Source organism: Oryctolagus cuniculus, chromosome 8 (assembly GCF_964237555.1).
Source record: "Oryctolagus cuniculus chromosome 8, mOryCun1.1, whole genome shotgun sequence".
Taxonomy (NCBI): domain Eukaryota; kingdom Metazoa; phylum Chordata; class Mammalia; order Lagomorpha; family Leporidae; genus Oryctolagus; species Oryctolagus cuniculus.
In genome coordinates this window covers 14,299,164-14,323,352 of record NC_091439.1, presented here as the reverse complement: position 1 = coordinate 14,323,352, position 24,189 = coordinate 14,299,164, and the positions used below count along the sequence as shown (strand labels likewise).

General features: G+C 46.4%; 1 protein-coding gene across 6 annotated transcripts in view; it reads right to left on the bottom strand.

Moving 5' to 3' along the window:
- Positions 1-24,189, bottom strand: part of LRBA (LPS responsive beige-like anchor protein) — a 747,733-nt gene that overhangs the window by 3,407 nt on the left and 720,137 nt on the right. For all 6 annotated transcript variants that reach the window (XM_051819347.2, XM_051819345.2, XM_051819348.2 and 3 more), the window contains exons 54-56: positions 15,900-16,001; positions 12,269-12,465; positions 8,028-8,179 (exon numbers count right to left, since the gene is read on the bottom strand). In XM_051819347.2, the coding sequence (XP_051675307.2) occupies positions 8,028-8,179; positions 12,269-12,465; positions 15,900-16,001 (451 nt within the window). The remainder of the gene's footprint in view (positions 1-8,027; positions 8,180-12,268; positions 12,466-15,899; positions 16,002-24,189) is intronic.

Here is a 24,189-nt window from a genome sequence, read left to right as displayed (position 1 = left end):
ATGATCTTTCTATTTTTCATTCACATCATGAATTGTACTAATGCTGAAATATCTGTATTCTCTTATCACATTAAGTTTCCTGAAAATTATTAATTTTTTGGTCAGGCAACTAGTTTTTCTTTTTCATTTTTTGTGGTCTGTAGCTAGACTGACTGTGTTCCTTTGTCATGTTACCTTGTTTGTTCATGCTTCTTGGGCCCCCGTGTTGGTTTTTGTGCATCTGGTGGGTCTGCTGGGGATGTGTCCCAGGGTGTTGGCCAGATAATGCTGTATTGGCTGTGGTTCTAGGTATGGGCTCTAGTGTGGTATCTGCATAGCTTCTCTACCATTCATCAACATTGGTGATATCTGTGGGTATTTCAGTGGCCTAGCTGGCAGTGGGTGTGGGGCAACACCATCAGTTGGGACGCAGCTCCCTCAGGTGGGGCAGGTACACCGGCTATTCTGTGAGTGGTGTTCCTGGCGGGAGGGTGGGAATGGGGATACTCTGGTCAGTTTCTGCAGGTTGTGTGAGTGTGGGGCCAGGTGGGTGTGATGCGGTGTGATGCAGTATGCTCCGTAGCAGCGTAGGGTGGGGAGCCTGTGTCTAAGGGCAGCTGGCAGTGTTTAAGGGCTACATCCATGGGGTCTCTGAGGTCTGACCTGCTCAGGGAGGCCTGCCTAGCTGCTTCCTAGGGCTTAGGGTCGGTGAGAATGTGCATCTGTTTGTCAGGGTCTCAGTGGACTGGGATTTTGAGAATGAGTTGCTCAATTGCTTCATGGGGCCCCAGGAGGTTTGGGGGCCACCTGTTGCTTTCTGGGGGTCTGGTGGTCAACCCACTCGAGGCAGGCTGCTCAGCTGCTTTTCAGGGTCTTGGGTGGGCGGGCAAGGTTGCTTGTCTGATTCTGTTCCTCTCTGTGTGCCAAGCAACTCAAGGTTTGTAACCTGGTTGTTTCCCTGGGCTGAGGACATATGGGCAAGGCCGTCGGGCTACTTCTGGGGTAGCGGGGGGACGGGCAGGGTTGCCCAACTGTTTTCTAGGTCCTCCACCACCCAAGCTGCTCAAGGCACGCTGCCCGAGTTCTTTCTGGGGCCATGGGAGGATGGATGAGGACTCCTGGCTGCCTCACAGGACCCCAGGTGGGTGGCATCTGAAGATGGCTGTGTGGAGAGAGCCCGGCTGGCTCTTTCTCTAGGGCAGGTCAGCACTGCAGTAGCCCAGCAGTTGGCTAACCTGGGCTCACCAGGGTTCTCGGGCAGTAACTGCATCACGTGTCTGTGGTCCAGTGGACACTGCGGGGAGCCTCTGCTTGCCCCTTTCCTGCTGAGCCAGGTCCCTCTTTTTTAAAAAAAATATTTATTTATTTGAGAGGTAGAGTCACAGACAGTGAGAGGAAGAGACAGGTCTTCCTTCTGCTGGTTCGCTCCCCAATTGGCCGCAACGGCTGGAGCTGCGCGATCCGAATACCGCTATCCCAGGCCACAGCAGAGAGCTGGATTGGAACAGGAGCAACCGGGACTAGAACCAGCACCCATGAGATGCTGGTGCCTCAGGCAGAGGATTAACCTACTGCACCATGGCACCGGCCCCACCAAATCCTTCTTGAAAGAACAGCAGACGCTGTGTGCTTCGTTCCCTTCCTTACAAGGCGTTGCGCATCTTCGTGCTCTGCACGGTGTAGACCGTGTTGCTGTCCTGCCTGCTCCCCAGTGGGTGGGGTTCCCTCTCTGCTGTGCCCCTCAGGTGGGGCAGGGATGCTGGCAGCAGCCCCTTGGCCAACGGACCGCTGCGGCTCCGGAGTCTCAGTTCAAGGTACCGGCTTAGGGTCAGGGGCCATGGGCTCTGCCCAGCGTGGGCTTTCACTGTGCTGGGCCAACTTCACTTCCTCTCTGCTCCCTACAGACGTGGCTCTCCAGGCTGGCTGCTTGGCAACTCTGTTTCCAGCCCTCGCAATGCATCTTATTGTTACTCAAATCCAAGAACCAGTATCCCTCAGCGGCTCCCCCAGCTCTCGTCAGGAAGGACTGGTGGCCGCACAGCTGTTCGAACTGGTGTCTGCGCAGAGGCAGCGCCGGGGGCTCTTGCTCTGCTACCCTTGCTCTGCCTCCTGTGCGTCCCACTTTCTCATGACGAAGGTGAGCCCGAGTAGGCACGAGGAGCCAAGCCACACTTACGTTTTCTTATCGAAAGAGCAACTATGTACAGGGTAAGTTCCTCTAACCCGAACATATCTGATAATTTCTAAGGGGCTGGGCTGGTGAGACCTGGCCTTTACACAGGATCAGATCAAAAGACAATCCTCACAACTCAAAGGAGTCATGGATGGAGGAGGCGGCACACAGTGACAGAGGCGGCGTCTTAACAGGTTCGGAATCAGTGGTGACCAGAAAGGTGCTGAGTGTAACTCTGGCTGGGTGCTCCGCCAGGAGCTTCTGTGTCCGCTCCGGTGAGTCGTCCTGACACGGTGACTCAGTGACGGGATCACTAAGGACAGCAGCTGCTGCTGGCCATTCCTGGCCCCGAGCACGTGCAAGGAGACATGGAGGGCAGTAGTGGCCTTGCGGCTCTAAGGCAGAGCCCAGTATCTTTTTTTTTTTAATGTTTACATTGATGCTCAATTTTTTTTTTTAAAGGTTTATGTATTTATTTGAAAGGGAGAGTTAGAGAAAGAGAGAGAGAGGTCTGCCATCTGCTGGTTCATTCCTAAATGGCCAGAGCTTGGCCATCCAAAGCCAGGAGCTTCTTTCGGGTCCCCACGTGGACGTGGGTGCAGGGGCCCAAGCACTTGGGCCATCCTCCATGCTTTCCTAGGCCATCAGCAGGGAGTTGGATCAGAAGAGGAGCAGCTGGGACTAGAATCAGTGCCCATAGGGGATGCCAGTGCTATGGGCGAAGGCTTAGCCTACTACACCACGGCGCTGGCCCCAAGCCCAGTACCTTAGACTTTGCTCTGAGTAGTTGGGATAGTCATATTCAGTATCTTTCCTAGTATCTCATATCAAAACTAGAAACTAAAAACATCACTATCAAAAGTCAACTAAACACAAAACAGTGGTAATGAGGAAATTAAGGTGAGGCAGGCATTTGGAACAGTGATTAGGTAGCTGCCTGGGATGCCTGATGCCATATCTGACCACCTGGTTCAATCCTGGCTATTTGGCTTTGACCCAGCTTCCTGCTGGTGCACCCCGGAGGCAGCAGATGATGGCTCAAGTGCTTGGGTTCCTGCCATCCATGTGGAAGACTTGGATTGGGTCTGGGCTCTTGGCTTTGGCCTGGTCCAGCCTTGAGTGTTGCAGGCATTTGGGGAATGAACCAATGGATAGAATCATTCACTCTATGTCTCTGCCTTTCAAAAATGAAAAATAAAAAAAAAATGAAAATGAATAAACACAAATTTATTTTTTAGAAAACCTTAAAGCATACAGAAAACAAATAGAGAAGTGGCAAAAATTAATCTTACTGGCAATTTCTTTAAATGTAATGAGATTAAACTTCAGCCAGATGCCAGAGAGTGGCAGAGTGGATTAAAAAACATCCAATTAAATGCTGCGTATAAGAGATGCACTTTAGGGTCTAGCATTGTGGCACAGCGAGTTAAGCTGCCGCCTGCGAAGCTGAAAACCGATATTGGAGTGCTGATTCAAGTCCCAGCTGCTCTGCTTCTGATCCAGCTTCCTGCTAATGTACCTGGACCAGACCTGGCTGTTGGCAGCCATTTGGGGCATGAAACAGCAGTTAGAACATCTCTGTCACTCTGCCTTTCATATCAATAAATGAATGAAAAATAAATAAATAAAAAGTTAAAGGGTGGAAAAATATATTCCAAGCAAATAGTAATCAAAGAGAGTTGAGGTGACTATACCGATATTAGAGAAAACATGCTTTAAGTCAAAACTGTTGCAGGAGACAAGGACACCATATATATTGATAAAGGTCAATTTATGAAGAAAATAAGGGGCAGTGCTGTGGCATAGCGAGTAAAGCTGCTGCCTGCAGTGCCAGCTTGCCATATGGGTGCTGGTTCAAGTCTCAGCTGCTCCACTTCCAATCCAGCTCTCTACTATGGCCTGGGAAAGCAGCAGAAGATGGCCCAAGTGCTTAGACCCTGCACTCATGTGGGAGACCAGGAAGAAGCTCCTGGCTTCACGTCAGCTCAGCTCCGGCCATTGCAGCCAACTCGGGGGTGAACCAGCGGATAGAAGACCTTTCTCTTCTGCCTCTCCCTCTCTCTAACACTGCCTCGCAAATAAATAAACATTTTTAAAAATTATCAAGAAAATATAATTGTATTAAATATTAGAGCCCCTAGATATATGCAGCAAAGATTAATAGAATTAAAGGAAAACCCAGTTCTACACTAATGCAGACTTCAATACCCAGTTTTTAAGGTCAGGTAGAAGAACCAGAGAGAAGAGAAGTAGGGATGTAAAGGACATGAACAACCTATAAGCTGGTTCAACCTAACATACACATATACAACACCCATCCAACAGAATTATACATTTTTCTTAAGTGTATATGAAACAGTCCCTAGGATAAACCATTTGTTAGGCTACAAAACATCTTTCCTGATCATTAACAGAAGGAAAATTGGAAAATGCACAAATATGCAGAAATTAAATAATGGGTCAAGGAAATCAAGAGAAATTAGAAAATACCCTGATAAAGTGAAAATGACAACATGCTGAATTTTATGGGATGCAGCAAAAGCACTGAAAAATAACAGATCAGTAACCTAACTTTACACTGTCCTTAAGGAATGAGAAAAAAATAAAGCAAACTAAACCCAAAGCTTGCAAAGGGAAGAAAATAAAGACTATGGCAGAGATGAATGAAAAACAATACAGAAAAGTCAATGTTTGTTCTTTGGGAATAGCAACAAAACTGAGAAATCTTTTGCTAAATTTTCTAAGAAAGATAACTTGAATTACTAAACTCAAAGTTGGGATATTACTACCAATTTTGCAGAAATGACAAACGAGAATTTTAATAACACCCACAAACTGGACACCTCAATGAGGTGCACACATTTTCAGAAACAATATACTAAATCCTGAAGAAATACAGAAATCTGAATCAAGCTTCACTGGTGAATTCTACCTACTATGTAAAGGAATAAAAGCAATTCTCTCAAATCCTTCCGTAAAATTGAAGGAGGGGAACGGGAATGCTGCCTAACTCACTCAACTAGGCCAGCACTTCCTCAACATAAAAACCAGGGAAAAATGACACCACGAGAACAGAACATTATAGACCAGCTTCCCATAGGAGCACGGACTCGAAATCCCAGCAAACTGAGTTCACTCTTCCATACCGTGACCAAATGGTATCTCTTTCTAGAATGCAAAGATGGTTTTACATGCATAATTCAGTACCATACACTATATTAACAGAATGAAGAAGGGACCACATGACCATCTCAAGTCATTCAGAAAAGGCATTTGACAAAATTCAACCTTCTTTCATTATAAAGAAGAAAAAACACCCAATACACAGGACCCGAAGGAAACTACCTCGAATGATAAAGAACATGTATGGAACACCCAGAGCTAACCTCATGCTGAATGGTGAGGAACTGAAAACCGTGTCCTGAGATCGGGAACAAAATGAGGAAGTCGACTGTCGCCACTTGCATGCAGGGTAGCCCTGAAGTCCTAGACAGAGCCGTTAGGCAGGAAGACTACGAGGCAATCATCCTGGAGAGCAGTTACCGCTGTTCCCTGATCACATGATCTCACAAGTAGGAACTCCTAGTGATGCCACCAAAACAAAACTTAGCGCTAACAAGCAAATTCTGTAAATCTGCAGGACACACAATCAACTGCATTTTTATACCTCAATAATATTAAGAACAGTTCCATTTATAATGGCATCCAAAAGAATAAAATACTTAGGAATAAATGTAACCAAAGAGAACACTGGCATACCAAAAACTGCCAACACTGCTAAAAGAAAAAGAGACATAAATCAATGCAAAAATCGCCCACGCTCATGAATTAGAAGACAATACAGTTAAGATGCCAGTACTGTCCGGAGGGATCTGCAGGTGCAAGGCAGTCTCTCTGAAAGTCTCAGTGAAGTTCCATCAGACCTGGAAAGCCCAGCCTAAGGTTTATATGGAATCTCAGGAGACTGCAAACAGCTAGAACAATCTGGAGAGGGAAGAGCGAGCTTGGAAGTCTCACAGTAGCCAATTTTGAAACCTATTACAAAGCTAAGGTAATCAAAATAGTGTTGCATTGCCATAAAAATGTACACAGAGAACACCAGAATAGGCAATTTAGAAATAAGCCCTCAGGAGCTGGCGCTGTGGCACAGTAGGTCAATGTCCTGGCCTGAAGCACCGGCATCCCATATGGGTGCTGGTTCTAGTCCCAGCTGCTCCTCTTCTAATCCAGCTCTCTGCTGTGGCCTGGGAAAGCACTAGAAGATGGCCTAAGTCCTTGGGCCCCTGCACGCGCATGGGAGACCCAGAGGAGGCTCCTGGCTCCAGATTCGGCACAGCTCTGGCCATTGTGGCCAACTGGAGTGAACCAGTGGATGGAAGGCCTCTCTCTCTCTCTGCCTCTCTCTGTCTCTGTGTAACTCTGGCTTTCAAATAAATAAATAAATCTTTAAAAAAAAAAAGTCCTCAGACATTTGGTCAAATAACTTTAGACAGTGTGCTGAGACCACTCAATGGGTGAAAGGACTGCATTTTTAACAAATGGGGCTTGGAAAACTGAGTAGCCACATGTAAAACAGTGGGCCCTTGCCTACCACTACATACCAAAATGAAACACAGGAGGGTCAAAACCTGAACACTAAACCATAAAACTCTAAGGAGAAAACATGGAGGAAAAGCTTCATGACACTAAAAACAGGCAACAGAAGAAAGCAAGTTGGAATTCTTAAAAATTAAGTTTGTGTGCATCCTAAGGACACTACGAGGACAGTGAAAAGAGAACATCAGTAGGGGAATGTACCAAACCAGTGCAAGACCACATGATACAGATTAAGGTAGCTATCTTCAAAAAACCCAGACTACAGCAAGTGTTAGCGGTGATTTGCAGAAGTCAGAACCCTTTGTATTGCTGGGAGGAATTTGAAATGGTGCAGCTACCACAGGAAACAGTTCTGGAGTCCTTGAAAAATTAAACTTAGAATTACAGTATGATCCAGCATTGTCACTCTTGAGTGTGTACCCCCAGGAACTGTACACTTGTGTTCACAGCAGCATTATTCACAATGACCAAAAGGTGAAAACAACTCAAGCATCCACTGAGAGATGAGTGAATACACAGTCTAGCCACACTACTGCACACTGCTTAGTCTTCCAAAGTAATGAGAAGCTGATACGTGGGAAAGCATGGATTAACCTGAAAACATTATGCTAAGTGAAATGAGCCAGGCACGAAAGGGTAAATATTATGTGACTCCACGCACAGGAGAGGCCTGGAAGAGGCAAACATGGAGGCAGGGGAGTGGAGGAGAGCTACGAGGAGAGACTGGTGAGGGGCAGACATTCTGTAAGTGGACAGCCGTGATCGTGCGACGTGGTAAACGTACTCACTGCCACTGAACGGACAGCCTTTAAATAAAGGCTTAAATGGTAAACTGAGTTGCCACAGTTAAAAAAGCAAAACATGTCACTACATAATAAGTGGAAATAAGATGGAAAATAAAATAAAAATATAAAATAAAATAAAAAAAATAAAGATTGCCACAAGCCAAATCTCCGTGGCATCCGCATGGACACAGATGAGGCATTTTACACTGAACACGTGTACTGCTCTCTACATCTTACTTAGGAAGACAGACACTTTAAGGAAGTACAAAAGGCTTTGTAGCAATGTATTTGGAGCCTTTGCTACTGAAATGCTTTCTATTCCTTGAGAACCTGGTTGGTTTTGTCCAAGAGAGGTGATACACACTGACTACAGAATGCTCTGATTGCACAGGTGACCCCCACAACCCAACTCATCCAGCACAGCCCCGCCCTTTATAGAAATTCCCCCTGCAGATTTTTAAGTCCCCAACAGTACCCCATGAGTCCCGTGTTACCTCTGGTCGTGGGACAGAGCCATGGCCCGGATTCCGGCGTCGCAGCCTGGATAGGCAAAGAGCTTCTTGAGGTCAGACACTTGCCAGACCATCACCACGCCGTGGTCTCCCCCTGTGAGCAGGTACTGCCCGTCGCGGCTCAGCTGGACGGCCTGGAAGACACAGCGGCACTCAGTAGAGAAGTGGTTCTAGGGACACGTGGCACCGCTCTGTCTGCTTAATTCTGACACTCCGCCAGCTACTGCAGGGCAGAAAGGACGACTGGCACAAGAAATCTTCAGGGTTTTTAGGAAACCACGTGTTGTAGGAGACATGGCGTTTTTCAAAAACCAAAAAGTGAGGCCGTGCTTGCGGATCTTTTGTTTTTTTATGGATGACGTGGCAAATTCTTCGGTTCTACAGAAGTTTCTGGACTGCTGCATGCCGTGGCCCGGGGCCAGCACCTGGATGGAACCTCCTGGCATCTCCCGTGGATGTGCAGTCCCACTATGTACCAGAGCTCAGAGGCCAGGGCTAGCTGCCCACACGCCCGCACGCCCGCACGGTGGTGACTGCCAGTGAGGTGGCCAGCCAGCAGTCTCAGCGCCCTCAGCAGGCCAGCTGGGTTCTGGCGGCACTGGGGAAGGCGACTCTGGAGACAGCTGCGCCTTCCAGGGTGACTGACCCACAGGGGAAGTGTTTCACTCTAAGACTGACAGTGCTCCAAGGGACAGGCAGTCCACGCGAGTCTAGGCCACGCACACCCACTGCCTCGTCCATCCCTGGCAGTGATGAGCAGATGGGGCACACTCGGAATCTGCTCTCTGTAAAGCCGGCATCCACAAGGGAAAGTCTGGGGACAAAATGCAGACCCTCACCTGTCTGTCTAAGACCATTTCCACGTTTTTTAATGGTTTCAGAAAGAATTTTTCATGACACACGAGTAAGCTATGACTTCCAACGTGCATGCCGTCAAGGAGACTTTCTCAGAACATGGCCACAGCTGTTTGTTGCGGCTGCTTCCACAGGCAGGTGCCAGGGCTGACACAGAGCTCCCAGAGCCTGCGCGCTTTACTGTCCCTTCACAGGAAGAGTGCTGCCCCCTGCCGTGAACCGTCTCCTCTACACCGAAGGCCACTCAGCGACTCCCTGAGCTGTCCCTGCAAGCCTTCTCTTCCCAGCTTACTGAGATACGCATTTCCTTTCTTTGGCTGGCTGGCATCAGGAGTTCTATCAGTCGCTGCAAACACCTGCCATTTGGGGTATAGCTGGGCACAGCAAAATGGGAATACAGATTGTGCCGGCAGGAAAGAAAACACTTTAATTCCTGAAAAATACACTATTCTGCACTGAGATTTAGCATGGTTACCTTAAGTCTTCAGTTTACCCTTTGATAATTTTTTTTAATCATAGAAGAGGGTTAGGGCCAGCTTGTGGTGCAGCAGGTTAAGTGCTACCTGCAAAGCCAGCACCCCAGATGAGTGCCAATTTGAGTTTGGCTGCTCTGCACCTGATCCATTCCCTGTTAATGTGCCTAGGAAAGCAGCGGAAGATGGCCCAACTACTTGGACCCCTGCTCCCATGGGGGACACCAGATGAAATTCTTAGCTACTGGCTTTGCTTGGCCCAGCCCTGGCCCTTGCAGCCACCTGAGGAATAAAACAGTGGGTGGAAGATAATGCCTGCTCGCTTGCTCTCTCTGCCTTTCAAATACATATTTTTGAGACTTTATTTATTTGAGAGGCAGAGGTCTTCCATCTGCTGGTTCACTCCCCAAATGGTGGCAATGGCCAGAGCCGATCTGAAGCCAGGAGCCTCCTCCAGGTCACTCATGTGGTAGCAGGAGCCCAAACTCTAGGGCCATCTTCCACTGTTTTCCCAGGCCATAAGCAGAGAGCTGGATCAGAAGAAGAACAGCTAGAACTCGGACGGGCAACCATATGGGACGTTGGCACCACAGGCAGAGGCCTAGCCTACTAAGCCACAGTGTCAGCCACTAAATATTTTTTTAAAAGGGCTGTTTCGTATTCATTCAATTCATATTTGCATAAGTGCCAACTTTTAGTTGTGTCTTCAATATATCTTATTCTCTAAGAAAAAAAAAACCCGAGAAATACAAACCTATGTGTTGAAGACAGTTACATATAAGATGTGATCCTCTAAGTCTTACTAACTAAATGCAAATGTTAGGATTTTTCAACATGAGTAAGAATCAATATCCTCTCCCCCCATTCAGTTCACAAATGGCAACCTCTAGCGGTGTCTGGGACCTGCAATGAAGACCAGGGCAAATAACTGTTTGCTACACTTAAAAAATTCAGCTGATGAAAATCCATTAACCTTAGCGTTGTGGTTCACTTGGATGTTAGACTTGAGGCTCTTTACAAGGATAAGTGCTATATTAAAACCATTCATGTTGAAGGCTTTGTGCTAATAGAGAATCTCTAATCCCACTTCTGTCTGGAATTAAGGAAACCCTGGACTTTTAGGACTAGGCATTCGTGAGCATTCAAAACATTTTGTTGGCCTCTCCTTACCTAACCCTGGGGCCAGTTATCCCCCAAACCACCCTCAGGGGGTCCGAGTGCTTATCACCTTCTCTGCCTTCACCTTTGGGGTGGCTGTGACTGCAGGTGTAAGAGGACCCAAGGGAGCAGCTCACCCCATTCTCCGAAACCCTCAGTGCTGGGGCCTGCAACGTGGCCACTCTGTTTTCAGAGAAGGGACCAGCAGGCCAAGGCTGGGGCCTACTCGGCCTAACACAGCAGGGGTGCTGGAGAAAACGCGGCTGGACGGCTGAAGCCTAAAATCCAGAGGGGAATGACAAGGGCTGCAGGGCGGAAGGGAACGGCGCTGCGCGTGAGCGAGCCGCCTGCCCGGCTCGGCCCCCAGGCCTTTCCCGCAGCTGCTGGGGCTGCCAGCACGGTTGCCGCCGGCCCGGGATTGCAAATTATTTTAGATTTATTAGCGCAGCTGACAATGTAATCGCGGCTCGAAGTGACGGATTGTCAACATTATTGTTGTAAAGAAACGAGGAAAGGAGAACCCTCTGATGTGCACTTGGTTTAAATGAAGTATTATGGGAAGGCAGGGAGAATCAACACGGGGCATGAGCGCGGGCGAGTGCGTGCCCGCGCGGCAGCGGCACGGAGCGCGGGCAGCGCCGACCAGACGCCAGGGGGTGCACGCCGACAGGGCCCGCCCTTTGACCCTTGTGGCCAGGATCGGGGCGGTTCGCAAAGTTCGTGGAAACTGCGCCATCTTTTAATCTCAGTTTTGCACGAACTTTTTCAAGTTTCCTCTCACGCAGTGTTTTTGTTTGTTTATTTTTTATTACTTCCTGACCCAGTCAGGAGGAGGAGGTGACCAGACTGGATTTGAGACCCTGGGAGAACTGATGTCATAGCAGCATCTGGAACAGCATGCCTAAAAGGTCCTGAGCTACCCTAGGGCCACACGCGGAGGGCAGAGGTCCCCACGGCCCCTCTGGCTCCCCTGGCTCCCCTCACAGCATTCGGCTCACATGCGGCCCCACCCCATTCTGGAGAAGGACGGGAACAGCACAGCTGCATTGGTCACCCGGGCCTGCGCGTTTGGAGGTGAGGAGACAGGGCCTTTACAAAGTAGCCCCTCAGAGCTCTGCCTGCCTCTAGTATCTGCAGGGTCCTGTCCTACAACACAGAAGGGCAGCAGAAGCTCCACAGGCGACCCACTGCAGTGGACCAACAGGCCACACATGTCTGCCGGATGCATGTCACACTCTGAAGCCCAGCTCCCCTGACGGGGCATGGTTTGGTCTTGCTACTCGCCAAGCAGTCAGATCTGCAACTAGATGCTAGTTCTAAGTAGTCAGAATCCCTGTTTTGCCCACCTGTTTGACTGCAAAGAGAGGCCACTTTGGGGTGTCATCTGCTGTACTCTTAGCTTGGACACTCACAAAACAACAGCGGGCTGTGAGCTTTCTTGGATTAAAAAGCCAAACCTGGGCAGTGCCATTGCAGACCGGCCCAGATGGCTTCACAGGCCTTAGGGGAAACACTTCTGCTGGACAGCTGGCCCAGGGAGCACATGCACCCATGCACCGGGCGCTGAGCGATGCTGTCAGCACTGCTGGCACCCGTGTGGCCCGGGAGGTGCTTCAGCCTTGGGCAAGTGCCGCCTACTGATCTGCCGCGGGCCTGGGGTAGCAGAGCCACTCCCTCCTCACTTGCCCCGTTTTGGGATAAAACTCCACAATGCTGGAGAGTCTGGAGGGCACTCACTCTTATGTTGTCATCGGTTTCCGTGGTGGCCTGGAGTTTTCCGTTCACGCTGAAGGTGCAGAAGAGGCCGTTTTCATAGAAGATGACGCAGTGACCCTCCCTGGAGGCGTGGATGAGCTTCGGTTTCAGGCAGTTTTCAGGGCCCTCCAAGGTCCTTAACAGGTCTCCATTCATGGAATGTATGAGGCACGGCCCTTCTGAAAAGAGAGAGACAGAGAGCAGCTCAGTTAGTTGATGCAAGCAGACACGTGTGATCTGAAGGTTGAGAGCACACTGCGCAGGACCACAGTGCCACACCACGGCTGGAGAAGCCTTCGGAACAAAACAAAACTAAACCCGAGTCTCTTAGAGGAGCGTTCCTTTGCTAAAGCGCGCCTCTTCAGGTTTGCCGCTCTCACCTTCCACCCGGGAGAGGAGCGAAGCCAAGCCAGACACAGTCACACTCACTTTTCCTCAAGAGACAGGAAGTTACCTTACGACATTCCTTACGCCGAGAGGCAATCTATAAACGGGACAGACTCGGAAAGGAAGAGGACCAATCTCAGATCCTACAGCAGCTTGCTTCAAGGAAGGCTGGGCTGCAAACCATCGTTGGCTGCTGCAGACGCACCGTGACCTCTCCCTGCGTCTCCCAGAGCCAACGGCCATGGCATGGGGCCTGTGCGGCTTCTGCAGGCCTGACCCTTCTTCCCTTTACGCTGAAGTGGGGGGTGGGTCCCTGGAACTAGATCCCGATCCCCTCAAAGTTAACACAGGGATCCTCCTGCCATTTCTCCTTGGCAACCGGGTGAGCCCACTTCCTCTGCTGCCCCAAAGCAGGCAGCAGCTTCTGCCACTCTCAACAACCCAGGTGATCCCCACGCTGAGAAGCTGGGCACGGACCAGGATACCAGGATACTGCTGAAGGCGCACGTGTGGCACCTACTGAGTACCTGCTCCAGGACAGCAAGGAGCAGGGAACGAAACATTATCTGTATGATGAGTAAGATCTAAGCGATACCTGAGTAAGACAAGGTGGGTAACTGGAGACATGCCCTACTACTCTGCCAGCTAAGTCACTTATGGCCACATGGAATCATCGCCTGCTCCCCACAGCACTACTGAAAATGGGCTCTTTGGAAAATAAGGCTCTCGGCCCTCAGGGAGCTTATAAATTTTTAGAGCTCTCCAACGAAAACAGAAACAAGCAGTCTTTGTTTTGCACAATTCTGGAGTGCATGAACTTCAGCTATCTCTCCTGAAATAACATCAGCCACCCACAACACGGTTCACATTTCAGTTATCACAGTAATTGCAGAAGGTACACAGTTCTGTGGCCAGTGCCTTGGTCCAAAAATCACCATGTTAATGACAGATGTGTATCTTGACTGGTGACTAACACGTCCTTCTTTCAAATTATGCTGGGGACTGGTCAGTGTCGGCTACCCAGTCGGGCCCAGACAACAAACAGTGCAGCTGGGCTGGCTCCCTGTCTCCCAGTGATAAAGCCCATGTGATATCTTACAAAAATGCATAATCAAATGTAAAGGGCACCGGACACCAAAGGTGAAACGTCAGGAAAGAAATGACAAGTGATAGAGCTAAAGTGGAACCTGAATGGAATAGACGTAGAGTTACAGAAGGAAGAGTTACACTCATGCTATGTGACACTTTTAACAGAAACGGAGAAACTGGTTGTCACAAAAATTACGTCTGAGAAGGAGAGACACCAGCAAAAGCCTGGCATCAAGGGAACCTTGGTGCTTATTTCATGACACTGAAAGCACAAAATGTTGGAAGCTGGCCCAAATGTATTAAGGAGTATAGCAATACCCCCCCCCACCCGAGGCATAGAAAAGATACTCACTCCCGAAGCGTATCTGTTGAGAAAGTGATAAATGTTATTCAAACTACTCTTGAAAAGTCTTTCACAGAGACATAAACTACTTTAATTCTTAATGTCTTTCAGTGTTTTAAATTATAAAACATTGAGTAGATATGAGTCCCACGATTTTTTTCATGTTCCTTATGTACAGGCTACTTCAGAAAGTTCATGGAAAAATGGAATTAAAGACAAATTTATTTTGATACGAAATTTTTAAAATTCATACATAGCTTTTTCATTATATGTATTTTCATTGATCACTTTGAAGACCCTTATATGTAAGGATTACCTTTTTTTGGTATAAAACATTTTTAAATTCCATTTTCCACAAACCTTTTGAAGTATCTTCATATTTAAAACTAAGAGAGTTTTTAATGTTTTGACAAAAAAATGTCAAAGGCCACGGAACAATCATAACATTTCACATTGATTGTTAAGATTATCTTGCATGGTTTCAGCTTCCGTGGTCCCTTTCACAGTGCTAGCACTACTGTGCAAAGCGAGTGTGGCTATCATAGGATAGCTTTACTGTCCGTGCCCAATTTAGGTTACATACACACCAGAAACTCATGTCAGCTCAGCATGTGTGAAATTATTAGACAGAAGAAGTGGGGGGGGGGGGCGCTCCAGTAGTTACAGAATTCTTTTTTTTTTTTTTTTTTTGACAGGCAGAGTGGACAGTGAGAGAGAGAGAGACAGAGAGAAAGGTCTTCCTTTGCCGTTGGTTCACCCTCCAGTGGCCGCCGCGGCTGGCGCGCTACGGCCGGCGCACCGCGCTGATCCGATGGCAGGAGTCAGGAGCCAGGTGCTTTTCCTGGTCTCCCATGGGGTGCAGGGCCCAAGCACCTGGGCCATCCTCCACTACACTTCCGGGCCACAGCAGAGAGCTGGCCTGGAAGAGGGGCAACCGGGACAGAATCCGGCGCCCCAACCGGGACTAGAACCCGGTGTGCCGGCGCCGCTAGGCGGAGGATTAGCCTAGTGAGCCGCGGCACCGGCTTACAGAATTCTTACTGTCATTATTACTATATCACTGTTTTGACCAGCTAAATTTTTAAGTGCAATCCTTTAATATCTAGCATGCCTTGTTTGCTAGGCCTAGTTCAGGACACAGATAAGGTCCCTGAAGTGAGAGATAAGCCTTAGCGTCATGACACTGCAGTGTGATTTTTCCGTGTGTTCAGAGCAGAGATAGATGAATAACTATTACAGTGGACTAAGCGATGGATTAAAAGCAGCTCTGCTCCTGCTCAGAAGCTGACTGGTTGCATGTGCCCTTGGAATGCTAGCTTAATATCTTTGGGCTAAATACAGGATGATGCAACCGGCACAAACCCTCGGGAAAGCCAGCGGAAGTCTCGTTCCACTCCGTTCTCAGTGCATTCGGGCCCCTACCTCGTCCTTAGATCTAGACGTTAACACATCCATTCAGGAGTCCGATGGAACCTGTCCACATCAGAAATGAGAAGAAGAAACAAACACACAAACATGTCCCTGGTCCTTGTGATTTGTGAAGCAGAACTTTCCACAGTGATGGAGATGTCCTACATCTGTGCTGTCCAATATGGCAGCCACTGGCTGACCACTGCATATTAGGTCGGTGCTACCAAAGTGACTTCATTTTACCAAATTTAGATGCCCCGGGTGGCTAGGGGCTGCCATAACCAACAGACGCTTGAGAGGAAAGGTGTCCAATTCATCTTTGCTAGTACGTTACGAGAAGACGTCAAGAAAGGCACCCCTTTTATGCAGGTGCCACAGGGTTACCTTGAGAGCCGCTCAACACCAGGCCCAGCTCTGCACACACCGCTGCACATGTGACCTCATAGTCGTGGCCTGTCAAGATGGCCCGAGGAGTTGTGGTCTCACCTTCAGGGAAAAAAAAAAAAAAAACAGACAAGAAGAACAAGTCAATTCAAGTTCACGCAGGTTAAATAACCAATGAATTATTCCCAATTCCCATTGTGCCTCAATCTTTAATTTACAGTTTGAGAATGTTGTTAAAAAAAAGATCCTCTTTAAGGAGCAGGCATTTGGTCTGGTGATTAAGACACCGTTTGGGGCACCACCATCCTATATTGTAGTGCCTAGGTTGGAGTCCTGGCCAAGCTCTCCATGCCAGCTGTCCTGCTAATGTGCACCCTGAGAGACAGCCTGGGATGGCTCAAGTCGTTCAGTGCCTTCCACCTACATGGGAGACCTAGACTGAGTTCTTGTCTCTTGGCTTTGGCCTAGCCCAGTCATGGCTGTTATGGGCATTTAGGAAGTGAACAGTGGATGGGAGATCTCCATGTCTCTCTCTCCTTTCAAATAAATAAACACTTTCAAATTCCTATTTTATGACAAGATCCAAATTATGTACTCATATTTTGAAGTTGAGGACTATACATGGCTAGATTTTAAGTATTTGATGAATGAAAACAATGGTTGAAAATTCAGGGTTACATATGATAAAATGTGCATTCTGAAATGCCTCAGATGATTCCAAACATAAAATCAGCCCTGTGATGAGATGATTTATGGATTGATGATTATAAAAGTAGGAACTTGGGCTTAATTTACATTTCAAAGAAAAGCTTCCTCTTCTCTTTCTCTTCTGTGGTACAGTGAAAACAGTCTCAGCTCATGGCATCTCCAAGCAGCCCTCTCTTAAATACCTTCTATTTTTTTACTGAACTTATGTATTTTCCTGATATGTAAGTCTCAGAGTATATTTTTCAATGGTTCACTTAAAGAACAGAGGAAAACACCATACCCTTACATGCAATTCTACTGGTAGTGAATGGACATTAGGGCAAGGGGATAGAGTCGGGGGTGCAGATCATGGGAGTGTCCAGAACGTGGGAGATATTTCAAAACATCTCCATAAGAGAAAGAACAAGTCAGCCTCCATCTCTGTCTCAAACTAAAGACAAAACTGTGGTGGGCTGACGGGGAATGTACACCGTGAGCGGCCCTGCATAGGGAACTGAAATAACAATGAGCTTGATCGGTGCCAAGCCATAGGAAAACTGGACTCTAAGACTAAACTAGCCCTCCACCCCTGTAGTCTCTAAGGACAAAGACAAAAAAGCTTTCTAAACAGAACTAGAGAGCAGGATTCTATCAGCACTCCTCGATTTCCCTGATTACAACTGGTTTTATAGTGTGGTTGATAACTGATACTGTGTAATTCAAAAGGGGCCAATGTGCCCAGAAGGTAGGTCACTAGTACCAGCTTTAGAACTCTGTGGAAAAGAGCAACTTGGGCTGGCACTGTGGCGCAGCGGGTTAACGCCCTGGCCTGAAGGGCTGGTATCCCATACGGGCACCAGTTCTAGTCCCAGCTGCTCCACTTCCGGTCCAGCTCTCTGCTGTGGCCTGGGATAGCAGTGGAGGATGGCCCAAGTCCTTGGCCCCTGCACCTACATGGGAGACCTGGAGGAGGCCCCTGGCTCCTGGCTTCAGATCGGCACAGTTCTGGCCTTTGTGGCCAAATGGGGAGTGAACCATCAGAAGGAAGACTCTCTCTCTGCCTCTCCTCTCTCTGTGTAATTCTGACTCTCAAGTGAAAAATAAATAAATATTAAAAAAAAGAGTAACTTGTTACCCTAAACCTGGACACTTGGCTGTGCTTGGAGCCCACCCACGGTAAGGAAGAAACTCTGGTAGCTCAGGGAGAGCCCATTGGAAACTCACTGTCCTTAGAAAGGCAATGTTGCTGTTAAAAAGGCTAATCTAGGGGCCAATGCTGTGGTGGAGCAGATAAAGCCGCTGCCTGCAGTGCCGGCATCCTATATGGGTGCTTGTTTGAGTCCCGGCTTCTCCACTTCCCATCCAGCTCTCTGCTATGGCCTGGGAAAGCAGTAGAAGATGGCCCAAGTCCTTAGGTCCCTGAAGCTGCATGGGAGACCTGGAAGAAGCTCCAGGCTCCTGACTTCGAACTGACCCAGCTCCGGCTATTGTGGCCATTTGGGGAATGAACCGGTGGATGGAAGATCTCTGTCCGTCTGTCTGTCTCTCTCTCTCTCTGTAATTCTGCTTTTCAAATAAATAAATCTTTTTCTTTTTTCTTTTTTTAAAGACTAATCTAGCCTCCACAGTAGGGTTCTTTTACAATAGGCCAATGCGTTCTCTGAAATTTTGTGCAAAATATATGTAAATGCTTGTTTTTCTGGGTGGCAGGGGAGAAAAACAGGTTTCACTGAATGCACGGAGATCCAGGATCAAGAAGGCAGCAGTGTGCTTTCTGTGCCTCCAGTCCCACCTTTCCAGGTCTGGCACTGCAGCGCGTAGTTGCAGTGCTGTGTCCCCACGAGGCTCGGTGACTACAGGTACTTAAGGAGAAGACTTGGTCAAAGGGCCCTCGTATCAAACTGTGCCCCACACGCGCTGGGCTGCAGGCAGCTAGAAGGGGGAACCATCCTACATACTACATGAAATAAAGATAAGGAAATACATGGAACAACTGGTTTGGTTTTATTTGATGCCACATTTAAAATTTGTTTGGAGAGGCAAACCCACCTTAATTAGAAAGTTTTCTTGACATTTCCCAAACCAGAAAGAATTTGTCACAGGAACATATTTTTTTCTTAAAAAGTCCACAAATTTGGGAGATTTTAAAAGAAGCAAATCAAGTGAGCCAATATGAACTGCTTAACTTTTTGTTAAAGATAATTCTTGCCATCAAATTTAGAAATAAACATGTTATACTCTAAAAAGTAAGCAATACTCAAGTCCTGATTCAGGATTTCCCCCTTTCCCAAGAAGGTCTACTACATTCCACAGAAATACCACACAATGTTATTTTTGAAATTACTGCCTTCTTATACCTTTCTTTAGGCAACTTTTAAAAAATCAACAATTAAAATCATTAAGATCAAAGAATACATTTTTGGTGTGACTGTTCCTTTTTTTGTTTTGTTTTCCTAAATTACCGTTTTTACAGGGAGTGAGATTTCACTTCAAATTGGATGGTCTTGGAATTCCTCTGCTAAGTGAGGGGTTGAAGGGAAGCTGACAGCGAATGAAAGCAATTTATGCGTAAGCCAAGGTAAACAAAAGGCAGGTGGGTACTGGCGGACCCAGTGGGCATCAACGTGACGCATGTCAGTCTGACTTCCCTAGATCTAAGACCGTTTTCTCAGGAGCATGGTAGAGGAAGGGAGACTGCCGTCCAGTACATTTCTTTCCTGAGCATCGAAGTTGAAATGTTGAGAGCTTTCCATGGCTATGGAGTTTTAGGAGGCCTATGATGAACCCCAGAAAAGCGGGCTTCAAAAAGGTCATGCAAATGTGTATTACGAAGAAACTATGTGTGGATTTCAAAATGTCTTTGCACCATAGTAAACTTTTCTTTTAATTCCACTTTTCCAAGAACTTTTTGAAGCATCCTCACAGATAAGCATTGTTTCATGTAAACTTGTAACTAAGGGTTTTCTAAGTAAATTTTCTTACAAAATTTAGTATCCAAGAATCCAAACTCTATCAATGGTTTTTCACTCCAGAAATCAGAAGATGCATGCATGTAACAGGGTAATTTTGAAACTGAAAAGGGTTTTTCTTTTCCAAGGGCCTGATCTCTAAATAAGGAACTGTTCCATGCAAGGACTTCAAGGTTTGGCAAAATGTTTCCTAATCCAGGAAGCAGGTTAGACAGTTCAGGAAATACAGAAAAGAACGAGAGGGAGAGGGAGAGAAACAACAAATTAAAAGCATAAGGACAGACTTAGGATCATTAGGTTCTTCTCAGGTAACTGGTTTCACAATCACTCAGTGGATTTCCAGTAAAAAGACTGTGCTAGTTAAGCTTACTCATCTATAGGAAATGTACATTAATAGCCTCTAAAAACCCACATGCAACAATGTAAAAGATTATTTCCTTTAAGAAAAGCTGTATCCAGTCCTGTTTGAGGCCTGAACTTTGTGCTCGCGGTATTATCTGCTCCGCGGATAGAGCATTCCTTACATTTTCTCATTAGAGAACATAAATACCTGTTGATAAGTTCCAATAAGCCACAGAGCTCTGAATATTACCATTTCACTACAGCAAACACACCCATACGATATGGGATGTAAATCAAGCAAGTCTAGGTTAAGTGCAGTGGACACCATCCGAAGCTCCTTGGAATGGAATTCCCCGGCGTGGAGTGGAGAGAATCAGCGGCAGAGCGCAAGTTCTCCGTGGGTTCCCAGGGCCCAGCTCTGTTTCTCTGTAGCTCACTGCTATACAGCACCGTGGCTCACAGCCGACGCCACATGACGGCGCGGGCATCCGCTGCCCCTCGGCTCTCCCTGCGCCTTGTCGGCCTAGGGGGAAACTACTACCTCGAGAAAGGTGATTCTGGCCACGTTCGCTTCTCAGACTGCAAAGCTATCACGGCTCTCTCACTGAAGTCCCTAAGCCAAATGACAGGGCGGGGGCGGGGGGGCGGCGCATTCTGAGAAAATACCAGGTTAATTCTTTTGATAACAGTCTGTGATATGATACGGCAGAGCAGATTCCCTTAAGAACCTTTCAAAGTCTCCCTGCTTGAAAAATCGTCGTGGCTTTCCAAATGCTGAGAGAAAACACTTATCTTGCTGCTAGTTTAAGGGGCAACACTTCAAACCCTGCTTGCAGGAAAATAAAAAGGGGACAGACTCCTAGGCCTGCTTTGAACAGCTTCAGCAGTTACTTCAAAGGGAAGGCTGTCTTTGTCCAGAGAGCAGGTTTATGACTACTGATGCGGAGCCTAAGCTAAGGCTGAAAGGGATCCCCAGAGCATCTTCATGGATGGCCTTAAAGGAAGATGAACAAGTTAAATGAGATTAAGGGCAGCCCAAAGCCTGCCGCGGCTGCCACACCGCAAGGGCTTTTCCACATGTGCTTTTCTCAGTACACAGTACTGAGTATCAGTACTGACTTAGGCTGTTGTAACAACCCCGCTTGCACTGAAAGAGCACACAGTCTCCCTTATTATCCAGTTACTGTTTATAATGGCCCCGAGTTTTAAAATATTAAGTGAAACATTTTAACACCATTGGGCAGAATACCCAATGTTTTTATTAAATGTGTTCCTTTGGTCACACAGCATAAAATAGACATATTTCTGCATCAAATGGATCCTGAACCACTTAAAAATTATACGTGAAAGAAGAGAAGAGGAAATAGTAGTTTCTCTAGTATCCTGCTTATAAATATCCCAGGAGAAAAACAGTTCATAAGGTCCGTCTCCATTAAGGCGGCGGGGGGGGGGGGGGTCCTAATCCAGGTAAAGATAGCCCTGACATGTATTTCTGGAAAACTTTTAGTTACTTTTTAAGAAATGAATGAAGTTTTTGGTATTTTTTGGCATCATCTCCTCAGTCCTTTGATAATTAAATCACTTTAAAACATGCGATAAAATTCTCAGGAGTAGTTTAAATATGTCGTTATTAGTAGAATGAATCTCCTTAATCATTCACCATTTTTAAAGACCATCTATTACAAAAATGAAGTGGGGTTCAATATTTTCCAATTCATAGTTTTGTAAAGATAAAATTATTTCTTCGCACTTGTGTTTAGTTAGCTGACTCCTGGGCCAGGACATTTATCATTTCCTGCTTGCTCACTCATTCCTTCCTTCACTCCTTCGTTTACTGCCTGTGTAGTATGTGTGATGCACTTTGGAAATTGACAATGATTTGTACTGTACTGAAGTCCAAACTACTTTTTACAATTGATTGTTTGCAAATCGATATTTAATATGAATAAAATCCTTACAGATAGCCAATATAATTTTCCACGTTAGTAAAATCTAGTGCCATCTGCCCTTTTAGAAAGCTAAAGCAAAACATGAAACCTAGCTTCATTTACAAAAAAATCAATACGGAGTTCATTTTGAAAAAAAGGTTATAAGAACATGAATTTAAATTATTAAGTATACAGAAATTTAAAAAAAAAGCCTAAATATATTGCTAGCAAGTGACAAGTCAGTAGAAAATTAGAAATCTAAATATTACCTATGCCAGTCATTCCCTTAAGATGGATACTGCTATTTTGCACATGCCTTTTGTTCTACTTTAATTACAGTTGATTACTACAAAACATTCATGTGAAAACCGAAGACTAAGCTTTCTCATGTGGCTCACCATAATGGTAAATCAAGAAGGGAAATGGCTTTGTTGAAGCGGAAATGAGGTGAGCTGTTAAACGTTAAACCTTCTCCATTAACTTTCTAATTTTTTCAATAGAATTATACTACATTTTAATTATGGAAAGAGAAAACTATTTGAAATTTTTCTACTCATTCCATCCCACCAACCATCTCCGCTTCCCCCCATTTGTCATGGTCTCTTTGGTGAAAAAATGTTAACAATAATCTAGAGCAGCACTTAGAGTAAGACAGCTATCAGAGAGTGAATTTTGGTAGCCTCTTCCTGTAAACATTAGAATGACTTTTTTTAAAAATTTTATTTATTTGTTATCATTTTATTTGAAAGGCAGAGAGACAAGAGACAGATCTTGCATCTATTAGTTCACTCCCCCAAAAACTTAGCAACATCCAGGGCTGGGCCAAGCTGAAGCCAGGAGCCAGGGACTCATTCCAGGTCTCCCATGTGGATGGCGGGGAGCTAAGTACTTGAGCCATCATCCACAGCCTCTTGGGGAGTGCTTTAGCAGGAAGCTGGATGGGAAGTAGAGTGGCCAGGGCTTGAACCAAGCTCTCTAATATGGGTCATGTGAGTGGCAACTTAACCAATGCACCAGAATTAGTATGGCAAAACACGGTAATTTGGAAGAAAAATCAATCGTTAAGTTTTTAGTTCATAACATTTCTTTCTCTCACTTATATAAATGTCAATGACACTGGAACCACTCTTTCAGGCTGCACTGGAAAATGGGTTTGTGTGTGTGTGTGTGTGTATATATATATATATATATATATATATATACAGGCAGAGTGAGAGAGAAAGAGAGAGAGAGAGAGAGAGAAAGGTCTTCCTTCCATTGGTTCACCCCCTAAATGGCCGCTACGGCTGGCACACTGCACCAAACCAAAGCCAGGAGCCAGGTGCTTCCTCCTGGTCTCCCATGCAGGTGCAGGGCCCAAGGACTTGGGCCATCCTCCACTGCCTTCCTGGGCCACAGCAGAGAGCTGGACTGGAAGAGGAGCAACCGGGACAGAATCCGGCGCCCCAACCAGGACTAGAACCCAGGGTACCAGCACCGCAGGCGGAGGATTAGCCTAGTGAGCCGCAGCACCGGCCTGGGTCTGTATACTTAAAGTATATCCCTTAAATGTGTCATAATACTTTTTAAATATAAAAATCCTATAATGACATATGCTGTCAAAAGAACCTGGTATAACAAAATTATCCTTTTATGTCCTTTGGACACATTAAGAATGCTTCAGTGAGAGGATTTTATCAAATTCTCCATGGCTGATAGTCCAATTAAATCCAGTTAAAAAAAATAAAAAGCCTAACTTTGGTAGTGAAGAAAGGAACCTCTGGCTTTGAGTGCTTGAATTTGAGTCCAGGTGCCAACACTTGCTATGTGAGCTCCCTTGAACATATTCCCCTGGTTGTAGTAAGCTAGGAGCTTCAAGGCCCATGGCAGAAAGTAGGGGCATATTTAAAACTTCTGTGTGCCCATCTATAAGACAAGGATAATAACAGCATCTGCTTCCCAGGGCAGCTATAAGGATTAGTGAGTGAGTATGTCAAGTGCTTAGGACGGTGCCAGGCACGTAGTGGGCACTGACAGTGTCACCGAGTAGGAGCAGCAGAATGTTGCTTTTTCCACCCTCTGTTATTAACATTCCTTTCTGTTAAATAATAATATCTGGGCCTGTCTGCATAAATGTCAGTGAGAAACAGTTTTCATTATTTTTGTTTCTTATCAAGAAGAAAATACACTTTAATATCTAGAAACTGCACTTTGGTTTCTCTGCTCCCTTCTTGACTTGGACTTCCCAACCTTTCCTGATAATCCAGGTAGGTTCTATGCAACTACTAATGTCTGGCAGCCTAGAGGCCAAGGGCAGAGAGGGAATGTATATTACCATAATTAGATGCTTTCCACCAAGTTAGAATATCTGCATTGCTTCTGATT